A 14,960-nucleotide genomic window follows, 5' to 3' on the forward strand; every position below is an offset into this window, starting at 1 on the left:
ACTCTTTCCTCCTTTAATGAGAATGCTTTAGACTCAGAGGTATATTAATATATTAATACCTTTCTGTTTCAAAAAAGATCAAACAAAAGATAACAAACCAATCGCTCCCTCAGACTTTGAATCCCCCAAGGGGTCTGGCCAATGTCATCCCTTTAGCTGCAGCTCTGCCGCTTACCAGCTGTGTGACCTTGGCCAGTTAAGTCATATTTCCATGTCTTGGCTCCTACTTCTATTTTCTAACGTACAACAGTGTCCATCTCAGAGGGCTGTTCTGAGAATTAGGTGAGATAATACATGGCTAGCAGTCAGAATGGTACCTGGCACATGGTAGGTATTGAACAGATGTAAATGATCGTGCAAATGATCATGCCTGGACTTTGGTCATCAAAGGACAGAAGCCACTATTAAATGAATTGCATAAAAGGAAGGAAAATAGGACGCTCTAGAATGAAGCTCAACAGCAAGCTATGGCAATAACATAAGATCACTATCCATATCTGGCTGATTGCTGTTTGCCTTTCCTATCATATAAGGTGGTTCTGCTACCTTCCGGGTGTTTGGAGAGGTAACTGACAACAGTCATGAAGCAGAGGGTTGCTATGACAGCAAAGTCTAAGGCAGGACTTTGCACCTGATGATACCAACACAGATTTCTTGCTTTACTGTCCAGCAGAGTCATTTACATTAAAAAAAAAAAAGATAATGTATATAATACTTTGGAGAATCCCCAGTCTAGTAAAAAAATAAGAGATTATAGTCACCTGTAATTTCTTCTGGTTATAAAACATGTACTACAGAGAATGTTGTTTTCCACTGATTTATCTATTTGGTAGGATAGTTATTTATAAGCAACATCTTGGGCATTATTTCACATATGGTCTTTCCTTCTAGGTGACAAAGTAATTCCACTCTACGCACCTCAATGTAAAAAATGCAAGTTCTGTCTGAGTCCACTCACAAATTTATGTGAAAAACTCAGGTAAGCTCTGTACATTGTTGGTAAGAGTATAACCTGTAGCAAATACTTTGGGCAGCCCATTAGCTATACCTGAATCAGGTTAAGAGGTACAAACCTTCCACCCACCAACTCTATCTACTCTTACACTGTTGCAAACGCAGGCAGAAAGACACATGCTGTCCTCATCCCAACCTTGCTTTTGATAGGAAGCAATGGAAAACAATACAAATACACACCAGTAAGAGAACAGATTAGTAAACTGCTACACTGTAACACAATGGAATGCTACACACCAATGAAAACAGCTACTTTTGAACTATCACATCTCTAGAAAAATCACACACACATAATGTTAAAGGAAAGAAGCAAGTTGCCAAAGGATATATATTTAGTAAGGTGTCATATGCAAAATAATACCACCCATTGCTTATGGTACTTTCTGTATGTAGTACAACTGCAAATACATTACTACCATGACAAATGCCGAATTTAAAACATTAGTTACCTCCACAGGAATGAAAGTGGGAAACAAGGAGAAACAGTAACTTATTCAAAGGCCACAAAAATGTAAGTCTTGGAGCCAGGTTTTCACCCTATGTTGGACATCCCCAGAGTCTGAAATCACCCTGTTTTTACTGAGGCTATAGAAATCCATTTGTCCTTAATGTCAATCGAAACTAGTTCGGCTTTAAGAAGCTAAAACTGGGGCCAGCCAGTGGGGTGGTGGTTAAGGGCGCTGGATTCCCCACATGGCCGACTAGAGTTTCAGTCCCAGACCTGGCAGCTTGCTTTCTCACTCTCTGTCTCACTCTCTTGTTCTGTCCCTCTCTGCTCAAATTAAAATAAATAAATAAAGTTAAGTAAAATATTTTTTAAGAAAGAAGTTAAAACTGTACTATTCTTACATTTATGACCATGGCTCAGTTTCTTCACTTGTAAAATAGAGATAATAATGCCTGCTTAATAGGGTTGTTGTAGATATTCAAAAAAAAGTTAACATACTCTTTGGCAAATCATTCATGAAATAACAGATTTAAATAATGGCAATAAATTCTTTCTTTTTTTAGAGAGATAATTTGCTATAGGGTACATGTGTTCACCCAAGAGACAGAGATAGAAAGTGAGAAATCATCTCCCAGGGGAGATGGCAATGCTGCAATCCCTCTTCCTCCATTCTCCTCTTGGGATTTTGGGCATGCATGCATATGGGCCCAGTGTGAGTTTTTAAGCTGCCAGATCCAGGACTCAAACCACAGTTGACTATGTGGGAGTCCAGCAACATAACCATTATGCCATCTGCTGGCCTCACAATCAATTCTTTCTAATAACCCAAAAAGAGAATCAGATATTATGTTCCACAAAATATAAAACCTGGATCAGATTAAGTTTTTAGGTAAAAAATATTAATACTAATTAGGAGTAAAATAGAAGCAGAGAAAAGTTAAACTAGATTTCAGGAATGTAATCAGCATAATCCAGGAAGCTTCTACGGACAAATGATTCCGTTTCTTCAATAAATAAATTGCAAGGAGAAAGAAAGGAGGAAAGAAGAACCTGTAAATTAAGAGACATGTCCACCAAATATAATATGTAGACTTAGAAACACTTTTGGAGATACATACTGAAATATTGACAGATGAAACAGTGCTGCCTGGGATTTGCTTCAAATAGTTCAAGGTGAGGATGGGAGCAAGACGCATTATAGATGATAACAGAGAAAATACACTGGCCATGAGGAAGCAGTTACTGGATGCGTGGGGGTTCAAGAGGGTTCATTATGCACTGTTTTCTACCTTTGTTTGTTTAATTTTTCCATAATAAAAGATCATTTTAAGAGTTAACACATGAAAAGCCCTTATAAGAATCTGTCACACAAAAGGTATTCAATAAGAGTTTGTTGTTTTTAATCTTTAAAATACTTCGAATAGTCTGTATATTAATGTGAAAAGTCTCAAGTTATTTTCTCAATTTTTTTTCATCTTATAAAATTATGCCAAACATATTTTGCCTAACATATTTTCTAGGAAAGTGACCAGTGTTTCATTTACTTTTTCCTTCTTTGTATCTCTCTTTTTAAAAATTTTCTAGCAAAGTGAAAGATCCTGTTGCTGACCAAGAATTAATGGAAGACAGAACCAGCAGGTTTACCTGCAAAGGAAAACCCATTTACCATTTTATGGGAGTCAGTACATTCTCTCAGTACACGGTGGTATCAGATTTTAAACTTGCCAAAATAGATGATGATGCAAATTTAGAGAGAGTCTGTCTGATTGGATGTGGATTTTCAACTGGCTACGGGGCTGCCATCAACACTGCCAAGGTAAATGCTTACACTCCAGATTGTGTAAAACTGAAGTTACTAGGGAGCGGTGTGATATAAAGGAACTAGAGTTTATTATCTTCGAATTCTGGCTAAATCCTCTATTACCTCTGTGACTTTAGGCAAATTTTATAACCACCAGGTCCAGGACTCGAATCGTTGTCGGTCATGTGGGTGCAGCACCCTTAACTACCATGCCACCTCCCAGCCCCTCATGATCTAATTTTTAAAAAAAAAACAGTAAGCTCTTTGGAACACTGAAGGGAAAAGTAAAACATGAGGATCATTTTCACTTGGGTTTGTTCCTTATGAGCTGATAATTTTTTAATTTTTATATTATTTTATTTATTGCTATTATTAGTTTTTCTATAGGGCGCATGTGCTCACCAGAGAGAAACAGAGAGAGAAAAACAGAGAGAGAGAGAAAGTGAGAAAGCAAGCTGCCGGGTCCAGGACTCAAACCACAGCTGGCCATATGGGAGTCTAGTGCCTCAACCAGCATGCCACCTGCTGGTCCCAATGAGCTGATAATCTTAATGGCCCTTAAATGAGTCTCCAAATGTAGATATAGTAATGTGTCCATTTTCACATGGCCAGATTTCTTCCATTGGCTATAACATATAGATTTTTTTAAAGGATGATTTTATTCAACTTTATTTATTTACTTATTTATTTTTAATTTAAACAGAGAAAGACAGAGAAAAGGGGGTGGGGGGGTGTTGAGAAAACAAGCTACCAGGTCCGAGACTCTAACTGCAAGCGCCATGTGGGAGTCCAACACCCTTAACCACCACGCCACCTGTCAGCCCCAGCATATAGCTTCATAACAGGCAGTCTTCAATTTATATAGTCATGTCCTCATCTTACCCTCCCCATTAAACAAAAAAATAAGGTAGGACCAACTGCTTTTAAAGTTACTTTAGAACCAGCCAGCAGTATGGTGGTTAAGGCACTGGATCCCACTGTGCAATTCGAGTCCTGGGCCGAAAGGCTTGAAAAACACACCAGGTATGTGTGCATGCATGCCCAGGATCCCCTCCCCCACCAGCAAGTACACACCCTCCAGCAATTGTTTAAAAATGAAAAGTTACTTTATAATCATCTGTCTACAGGTCAGCCCTGGTTCTACTTGTGCTGTCTTTGGCCTAGGAGGTGTTGGTCTTTCTGCTATAATGGGTTGTAAAGCAGCAGGAGCTTCAAGAATCATAGCTGTGGACATCAACAGTGAGAAGTTTACAAAGGCCAAAGCTCTGGGAGCCACTGACTGCCTCAATCCTAGAGACCTAGATAAACCCATCCAGAAGGTGATAACTGAGCTGACCAATGGCGGTGTGGATTTTGCCCTTGACTGTGCAGGTGGATCCGAAGCCATGGTACGTATATTTTCCCCTTGGATCTTACTTTCAAATTATTCTTTGGCCATCAAATAATAGAGGAGGGCAGGTCATGCTCCTAACGGTGGCTATCATCATTTCTTCTTAACATTTTCAAAACTGCTGACAGGGAATCAGAGAATTAGCACCTAGTGCATATTTGTCAAAGAAACCAAGCCGAGTTTTCTGAATTTGTTTTTGGTTTTAGTCTTTTAGTGAAATGACCAAATAATTTGAGTGAATTAGCTGCCTGTAGATCCTTACACCCTCACTCAGCCTGCTCCTCTAGCCTTTCATAGGGGAGACAGAAAGAATGCAGTTCTCTACCCCAGACTCATAGAAGTAGATTTTGTGCTGATTCTTTCCCTTGGCTCTTACGGAACCGGGCATTATCCAAAAAACAACAGACCCGGGAGGAGAGATGGGGGAAGCAGCAGGCTGCTGTTGCTCGGTGGTTCTCAGAACAGCTTCATTGCTCTACCTACAAACTGCTGCAATCAGTATCCAGTAGGTAATGAGCACTCGGGAAACAGGAGCGTAACCGAGGACACAGGCCTTGCGCTGCTCTCTGCTTCAGGCCCTACCTGAATCGACTATGGCGTTGGCAGCCTGCAACATGCAGCATCTGATCCGCCCCTTCTCACAGCTCAGATTTTTTTTATAAACATTGAAATTCAGCCTATTTTCCTTACCTTTCTATACAGAAATTCTCAACACTGGCTATATGGCAGAATTACCTGTGGAGTTTTTTGTTGCTGTTTCACTGTTTTGTTTTGTTTTTAAAGAACAGTGAATGGGCCATTACCCAGGACAGTCTCATGAGTTGGGGCCCAATACCAGTATTCGCTCACAGATTTCTCAAGTTGAGGACTGTTGATTCAAAATTCAGCATGTTCTATTACTAATTGATTTAGATAACCCCAAAAGGCATTTCAAGTTACAGAGCAGAATTATATTAGAGAATCCAAATAAAAAGAATGGATGTATTTAGTCACAAAATGATGAACTACCTACTTCCCACCAAAAGTTTCCACAACTAGGAAAAGCTGTGTTTCTGGGTTACAGAGGAAATTCAGGTAATGGACACAAACTTGATCTCGATTACCTCTAACCCTCAAAAGCAGCCTAAAAATCTAACAGAACAATTATAAAATTATACTAATTGACAATTCTATAAGGTTTTGTCAATTCAACAAAAAACAGTTCTCATCAAAGTAATCAGAGGCTGCTATGTAAAACTCTGTTTTATCTGTGTAATTGGCTTTTTTTTTTTTAATGGTGAGCTTTATTTCCCAGTGTGGAGTGCAGGAAGTCTACGTAGTGGGTCAAAGAAAGAGCCTTTTGCAGGCAGGGATAGAAAGCATCTCACTATCCTTAGAAGGGAGTACCCACTTCAACTAAGTCATCATTACAGAGGTTAATGCCTTACTTGGAGAAAAGCCCAGAAATGTAGAATTTAGAAGTATTAGGGGAAAAAAAAAAAAAACATTCAAATAAAAATTTCAAAACACATTTTTAAAAGTCAAGGTCATTACATCATCTACTAGATGTGATCACCAGACAGAGAGAGGATTTACTACTTCAAACTGCTTCTGCCACACAGTAATCAGTAATGAGAAAGAGCTATCCTTTCTATTAAGACTTTTCTAAAACTAAAAATGGCCCAAACAGGTCAGTATCAAGTTGACCACAAGGAATACAAGAAAAAGTTTATGCTTTTCTTCTATAATATCAGTCTCAAACAATTAAAATGTTCTATTTATTTTAGGGCTTTTATGAGGAATGGTCATCCACAAGGTTTATCTTTTCAAACTTTACATTTTTAACCCTTGGCATTTTTATATTGACCCCCACTTCCAGGAGGTTAACGTAACAATGTTTTCTCCTTCTCTACACTATGATGAATGTAGGTCCGGGAAATTCTCCTCCACAATCAAGGAAGTCCAGTATGTAGCTTTACAATCTCAATATGAGATATCTTAGTTGTTATAGCAAGAGAAAGGATGGCCAGCAGGCTGCAGCCACACTGCAGACGGGCTAAAAGATGTAGGGAAGCAGAGAAAGTATTTGATAAGCAACGTCCCATATTATTGTCTACAAGTATTTTGTCCTCTATTTTAAACAGCATTTTATAATATCGTACCTTGAAATCTACTAGGTATACAGTGTATACCTCATTTATTATGCTCCAGTGAATAACTACTTATTTACTGTGTCTTCACAAAATATTTTGATCCTAGGCCCTTGGAATTGTAAATATTACCTCATGGTAGATAAACAAAAACTTGCTGATTAAAGTTTATATTTTATAGATCTTCCCTAACTTCATGTATGCATGTTTCTCTTAATATACAATAATATACATTCTGGATTGAGCCTAATTATACTAGATAATGTAAAATAATATGTTCTCTTTGCAAAATCTTTATGAAGCTCAAAACTGTATTGAATGTTCTATCTATAATAGACCTTGAGAGCCTTATGGCTCAATGTGTAATGAGAGTACCACCTAATTAGCTTGACTGCCATTATGAATGCAGAGTTGAAAAGATTTTCCCTAAAGTATTGCATGCATGTGCCCATGCTAGATTTCATGTTCTCCATTTTCACATACTCAGGTAGATTCTTTTGTTTGATCTTTCAGAAAGCAGCTCTGGAATGCACTACAATAGGCTGGGGATCATGTACGTTCATTGGAGTAGGCGTTGGTGACAATGGATTGAATATTTTCCCAGTGGATGTAATAATGGGCCGTACTATAAATGGAACATACTTTGGTGGTCAGTATTATTTTTTCATAGTTTTACATTTTCTTCCTAATAGTACTGAATTTTTTTTTTTTTTGAAGAGATTTTCACTATAGGACACATGCGCTCGCCAGACAGACAGAGACATAGAGACAGAAAGTGAGAAATCACCCCCCAGGGGGGATGGTCACGCCGCAGTCTCCTCCATTCTCCTCTCGGGATCTTGGGCACGCACGCACACATGCCCAGTGTGAGTTTTAAGCCACCGGGTCCGGGACGCGAACCGCGGTCGACTACATGGGAGTCCAGCGACATAGCCATTACGCTAACTGCTGGTTCCCAATAGTACTGAATTTTTTTTAAGAGAGATTTTTGTTGTAGGGTGCATGTGCCTGCCGGAGAGAGAGAGAGAGAGAAAGTGAGAAATCACCCCCGGGGAGGAGGGCCTTACCACAATCCCTTCTCCTCCATTCTCTCAGGATTTGGGGCACACATGCACACACGTATGCCATGAGTTTTCAGCCACTGGATCCAAGACTCAAACCACAGTCAACTACGTGGGAGTCCAGCAATGTAACCATTATGCCATCTGTTGGTCCCAGTACTGAAAATCTTAAAGATTATTGAGAAGAAAGGAAAATAATTTGTTTAAATGCTGAGTGCCTAAAATATATCTAAAGACTACATAAAATTGGGGCTGGCAGGTTGTGTGGTGGTTAAGAGCACTGGACTCCCATATGGCCGACCACAATTCAAATCCTGGACCAGGCGGTTTGCTTTTTCACTTTCTCACTCTCGCTCTCGCTCTCTTGCTCTCACTCTCGTTCTCTTGCTCTCTTGCTCTCTCGCTCTGTCCCTCCCTGGTCAACTTGAAATAAATAAATGAATAAATAAAAATTTTTAAAAAGAGCTAATGGTAGGGACAAGTACAGAGATGAATGTTATCTCCTGAATTTAAACAGAGATCGGACCACAGCAGAACATAAAGTACATGAGCTTGAACTGGTGAAAGAGAATTCTATGATTTTTGACTAAAACATTACTGACTGTCTAAAGTCAACTTTTGTTCACAGATATGTATATATCAGCTGAACTTACTATTGACAGTACTTAGATTAATTAAGATATTTTGTGAATCAATACAATGTGGGAAAGAATAAAGGAATAGAAAGCAACCGCAGAAACAAGAGACAGGGTGAGAAGAGGATGGGAAAAGGCAGAGGGTGAGAAAGAGGAAGGAATATATATATATATATTACAAGAAGCATATATTTATATATATATGTGTGTATATGTATGAGAAATAGAAAATTATATGTTGACAATAACATGTATGTTTAAGCCACTCTACAGTGTATTCTGGCTGGAAAATCGCATTTTTGTATGCTGTGGTGATGTCCAGTGAAAGTATATAAAATAAATAAAACAAAAAAATTGATATAATTCCTTTTTTAGAGTAGAAAATTATTCTTTGTAAGAAAAAATGTTTAAATAGATAAAAGCACAGAAAGTTAAAGCTAGAAAGGAGCAGTTTTTTTTAATTATTTATTTTATTTTATTTATTCATTCATTTATTCTTTAGTTTGACCAGAGAGAAACAGAGGGTGAGAGTGAGAGAGAGAGGAAGTGAGAAAGCAAGCCACCAGATTCAGGACTCAAACCCTGGTCGGCTATGTGGGAGTGTCCAGCACCTTAACCACCATGCCACCTGCTGGTCCCCGAAGGGAGCAGTTTAATCTGTTTGAAGCAACCTAAATCTGACCTAATAGTTTCGTTCATTCAATAAACACGGATTTAAGTATTTCTTGGACCAGCCTGGTGACAGTCAGTGGTGTACTGAATTAAGTGCTGGACACCAAATGGCTGCCCATGGCTTCAGAGCCCTGGGTTGACTTCGAACACACAGGGTATGCCCAAGATCCTAAGAAGTTGCAGGACTGGAAAAAGTGGATCATATTATGACCAGACTCTATTGAGTCTTGCTTCCCTCTCTCTCTCACACACTCACATGCATATATGTGCTCTCTATCATGAAGAAAATAAATTAGAACTTAAGAAAAAGTATTTCTCCATGTCAAGTGCCCGTTTTATTTATCATTTTGGCCAAACTACAGGTTGGAAAAGTGTCGATTCTGTCCCAAAGCTGGTTACTGACTACAAGAATAAGAAGTTCAATTTGGATGCATTGGTGACCCATACCCTGCCTTTTGAAAGAATTCATCAAGTATTTGACCTAATGAACCAAGGAAAATGGTAAATTACCAAATAGGCAATTCAGTAGTTTAGAAAACCTTTTTACTATTCTATTTTTATTTGATGCAAAGATCTAACTGATATGTCTTTTCTGACATTCCCCACATCAGAGGTATGGAATATGCTTAAATGAGTGACTATTTGGAAAAAAGAAAGCTCTCATTTCCTTAACGCATACTATAATATACTTTTATAACACAGAGTGGTTGGTAAAAGCTAACATATAATTTCCTTTCACAAACAATTGCTACCTTAGTTGGGGCTATTCTTTAGAGAGAAATGTATAATGCTAGATCCCCTCCTGAGGCTGGAATGAGCATATCCTGCAATTGACAGGATGCCCCCTAGGCCCTCCATGACCAGAACTGGGTAAAAATTACAGATATGAGAAGTGAATGGCAGGTATCCAATATGTAAAAGGTGTCCTAACTCTTATTATAGATCCTAGAACTGATTATAGAGTGTTCCAACTTGGGGAACCCTAGGAAGTGGAGGTGGTAAGACCAGGCTTAGTGATTTTAGTTTAAATGTTCAAGCACAGTCTTAATAGAAGCAAATATCAAAAACACCAGGAACAATGTTACACAGAGGGGATGAAAGGCAATGAAGAAATGAAACACCATAGCAAAAGAGATGGGGGAGAAGCCTAAAGTGAAATGAAAATGACAAGAGTTTAAAGCAGAGAATAAATTTTACAGAGCCCAGCTAGGGTGGTGCACACTGCTAAAATGATATGCCCTGCAGGGCAGAATGACACAAGAGGCCTGGGTTCAAATCCTGATCTAACTTAAAGTCCACTAAACATATATGTAATAATTGGACTGGAAGGAGCCTGTAATCCCAGAATTTAGAGAGGCTGAGGCAGGAAGATCTTAAGCTTGACACAAGCCTGGGCAACATGGCGAGACCCGGGGTGTGACGGTGTGGCTCTGCAGTTCCAGCTGAGGCAGGACGACTGTGATACAGCAAGACCTTGTCTTTAAGAAAAGAAAAAATTCTCAGAAGAAAAATATAGGTCCACTGTGTGAGGACCCAGGCTATTTCATGGAGAAGAAATCTGAGAAAACATCTCCATAATCATGAACTCCCTAGTTAGCAAACATGTTAGCTACAATCTATCAAAAAGAAGTTGCTGGGACCAGCAGTTAGCGTAATGGCTATGTCGCTGGACTCCCATGTAGTCGACCGCGGTTCGAGTCCCGGACCCGGTGGCTTAAACTCACGCCGGGCGCGTGTGCGTGCGTGCCCAAGATCCCGAGAGGAGAATGGAGGAGAAGGGATTGCGGCGTGGCCATCCCCCCTGGGGGGTGATTTCCTGCTTTCTATCTCTCTGTCTCTCTCTGTCTGTCTGGCGAGCGCACGCGCCCTATAGCAAAAACCTCTCCAAAAAAAAAAAGAAGTTGCTAAAAATAAATGAAAAATAAACACTATTTTTAAAGCTACATTATGTAAACTGTGTATAAGCCCTGCAATGACTTATACAATCTTAATATACCACAAAAAGTATTCCTCGAGTCAAGAGCTAGGTTGGAGCCTGGGGCCTTGGACCCTGGTACTCACAGCTCCTCTACCACAGCCCCTCCTTCTAGAGTCTCAGTCACAGGATGTAGTCACAAGGAATCCAAAGTGACCACCAAGGGCAAAATCTTGCATTACTTTATAGTAGGTGGGCAAGTCTCCCACATTTTCTAGGGAGGCTTCACTGCTAACGAGTGGTAGAACAGGAGCCTAAGTGTAGACACCTGAGTGAGGCCTCCTACTCCCTCTCTAGCCCACCGAGAAGACCACCTAACTGCCCATACAGATGGAAAAGTGGCAACAGCGAAGGCAAACGACAGGCCTCCCCAGGCGTGTTCACCAAATGGGTACAGGAAGCAAGAGAGGGCAGACCCTTCCTATCATAGCAATGGCACAGAGGCCAGGAAGTGAAGGAAAGGGAGGGGTCAAAATGACCAACCAGCCTGTACAGAGGCAGTGACTCTGCGCCATGGTGAAGAAAGGGCAACCTGCTGTTGTCAGATTCTACCATGCCAGCAGTAGTGTCAGAGATAAGGAAGTGCCTTCTTGAGGCTCACACCCTCTTTGCTTCTACATGCTGAAGTTATCCAGAGACAAAAACATGTGGGTTTTCAGGAGGTAGCATCCCTATACACCAACCCCCAACCCCCACAGTCCCTCAAGTTCCAGCTTTGCCCTTGGCTTCAAGGAGCCAAGCACAGTGACCATCCTAAGACTTTAACCTCACTCTACTGGGTTGAGGGCAGGACCACTGGGCAATGAGGACCTGGCCCAGCATCAAGTGAGGGCCCCCATCTCCATCCCAGTTTGCTAGCATTTCATATAACCATGTTATTAATACCATGATGGAAGGCAATGATGAGGTAAAAGAAATTAGGCTAACTGGGTATCCATAAAGATAGATTAGACCAAACCTTGACATAAAAAAATCAAAAGTGTTCATGGACTTTGGTTAAATTTATCATGAAATTTATACTAATTATTGCTTTATTATTATTAACAGCATCCGAGTTATCATAACCATGTGAAGATCCCAAGAGCAAAGTGGAATACTATCTGATTAAATCTTAACCTGTCTGGTTAATTTATTACTTGATATGATGAGTCAAAAGATATGTTTCAACAAATATTTACAACTGATATCTCAACATAAAATAACTATGACTATTACAGCAATTCTATCCATAAAGCATGTTAATATTTCCCATGTTAAACAACTATGATAGCAGAAGTATTTATGAATAGAATTATATGTTTCTGTGTCAAAATAAACCAAAAACTATTGCTTTTGAATAAACTGCTAATCTCCTTTTTAATATCTGTTCATTTCTTTCCTCTTAGCCCTAACTTTATCAATTATAACCACGAGTGATGGGATGGATGTCAGAATCTGTATAAATAAAGGTTTTTTTAAAAACCACATCTACACTCTCAAATTTCTATCTCTATAAAATAATTGCCCTTTCATCTTTGATAATCATTACATATATGTTTAGTGCTTTCAGTTGAATGGCCTGTAACTGGCAGTAATTAATGCTCTTTTCAGTAATCAATTATGAGTGACGAAGGGCAGTGTACTCATAGTAATACAGTAGGTTGGACAGCTGGTGGCCTGGTGGTTAAGATGTCTGTATCCTACCTGGCTAACCATGCAGTTCGAGTCCTTTACCCAGCAGCTTGAGAAACATGCTGGGCATGTGTGCTTGTGTGCTTTTCCAAAATCCTGAAAGGAGAAATGGAGAAGGGATTGCAGCATTGCCATTCTCCATGGGAAGCAGGATGCTTTCTCACTTTTCCTCTCTCACTCTCTCTTCCCTTCTCTCAGCCTCCCTGTTTTTCTCCAGTGAGTAAACATGCCCTCTGGCAAAGTTTAAGAAAAAATATACACTATTAAAAATAAATCTATAGTTACAAGGTTTAACAAATAAGATTATATAAAACGTAGTAAAATTATTGTCTTCAAATTATTATATTCGTAGATTTCTCAACAGTTTAAAAGGGTAAAATAGATCATAATTTAGATCAGAGTAAAAAAAGACTAGCTCACAACCTGGACTAATTTCTGAAACCTACCAGTTTTCTTTAAAAATTGTTTACCATGTGTGGAACTGAGAGAAAAATAAACATCTCTGAAGATTTGGCCGGGGGGGGGGGGTGGGGTGTTGGCGGCAATATCTCATGGTAGAAATTTATATGCCCGTTTATTTGCCTTCATTAGACATGCAGGCAAGTTAATCCGTCTGTAAATGCTTCCTTTGTTGACACTGTGGGGACTAACATGCACCCCACAGGTGGCTGGCCTTTCCCATTCCACTGCCTGTATCAGTGTTCTTCTCTCTCCTCATTCCTGCCCTCAGGTCTTTTGTTTCTTTGACCTGGTTCTTGGTTCAGTGTGAGACCCACCTCCTTTGCAGACCTTTGCAGTCACAAAGCTGTTTTCATTCCCTAAACTCCTCTGGCTCTTTGTACTTAAGTCACAACACTTGCTATTCCATTGTTAGAGTTTCATGTGTATGTTTGTGAACTACCTGAAGGCAGAACAAGCTTTAAATCCATTATTCTTCTATCAGAGCTGGTCAATTAATATATGCTACTTGCCAACAAAAACAAATTTCTTTTTTTAAAGTTGTTGTTTGTTTTGTTTTGTTCTGATTTGCCACAGAACATGTGTGCTAGCCAGAAGGAGACAGAAAGGCAAGGAGAGGGAGAAAGCAGTCCCCAATGGGCATGGTCACGCCATAATCCCTTCTTCACATCTTCATCCTATAGGGATTTGGGGCAGATACATGGGCACACACCTTGTGTCCCACCAGAGCCAGGACTCAAACCACACAATCGGCCATGTGATATCCAGCTCCCTTAACTACCAGGCCACAGGGTCAGCCTGAAAACAAATGTTTATCCTTATAAGCAACCAGACAGTTTATATTCTAAATGGAATTTTCCTGGGGCCAGCAGGTTGTTTGGTGGTTAAGGTACTGGACTCCCAAATAACCGACTATGGTGCAAGTCCTGGACCTGGACTCAATCTGCGGTTGACTATGTGGGAGTCCAGTGATGTAACCATTACACCATCTGCTGGTCCCCAACTTACAATATTTCTTTTTATTTTTTAAAATATTTATTTTCTTTCTTCCTTTCCTCCCTCCCTCCTTCTTTCTTTCTTTCTTTCTTTCTTTCTTTCTTTCTTTCTTTCTTTCTGACCAGAGAGGGATTGAGAGAGAGGGAGAGAGGGAAAATGAGAAAGTAAGCCACCATGGTCAGCTACGTGGGAATCCAAGCATCCCCAGCCACCATGACACCTGCTGGCCCCTCCAAGTTACAATATTTCTAAGGGTCAAGTCACTGAAGCAAAACTTGAATGGAATTGTCTACTCAAAAAAATTTCTTATTTTAAAGGTTTAGTAAACACAATCTACTTTCTCCTGTTCTAAAGAATTTCTCCAAAATTACCTCTCCCTCCCTCAATGCTCTGGTACAAACGTTGAAAATCTATTTAAGGCACATAAGCCATAGACTTCTGGAATAATCAAATTTTTTAATTTTTAGGAAAAAAATTGCATTCTCCCACATAATGTACATGAGTCCAGCCAACAGGTCTGATAGTGGTTAAGGCAGCTGGATCCCACATGGCTAACTACTCAGTTAAAGTCCCAGACCTGGTGGCTTGAAAAACATGTCAGGTTCATATGTGTGCCCAAAATCCCAAGAAGAGAATGGAGAAGAAAAGACTGTACTATGACCAATCCCCCTGTGGTTTCTCACTTTCTCTTTCTTTCTCTCTCTCTCTC

The 14,960-nt window shown here is 39.7% G+C and overlaps 1 protein-coding gene across 1 annotated transcript in view; it reads left to right on the forward strand.

The window, feature by feature from the left end:
- The window catches only part of LOC102483916 (alcohol dehydrogenase 4), a 34,254-nt gene extending 21,769 nt beyond the window's left edge, over positions 1-12,485 (forward strand). The window contains exons 4-9 of the mRNA XM_006152172.3: positions 892-979; positions 3,047-3,278; positions 4,391-4,651; positions 7,296-7,431; positions 9,513-9,651; positions 12,173-12,485. Of these exons, the coding sequence (XP_006152234.1) occupies positions 892-979; positions 3,047-3,278; positions 4,391-4,651; positions 7,296-7,431; positions 9,513-9,651; positions 12,173-12,197 (881 nt within the window). The 3' untranslated portion in view covers positions 12,198-12,485. The remainder of the gene's footprint in view (positions 1-891; positions 980-3,046; positions 3,279-4,390; positions 4,652-7,295; positions 7,432-9,512; positions 9,652-12,172) is intronic.
- The last annotated feature ends 2,475 nt before the right edge of the window (positions 12,486-14,960 follow it).

This window comes from Tupaia chinensis, unplaced genomic scaffold (assembly GCF_000334495.1).
Source record: "Tupaia chinensis unplaced genomic scaffold, TupChi_1.0 Scaffold000340_1, whole genome shotgun sequence".
NCBI classification, from domain to species: domain Eukaryota; kingdom Metazoa; phylum Chordata; class Mammalia; order Scandentia; family Tupaiidae; genus Tupaia; species Tupaia belangeri.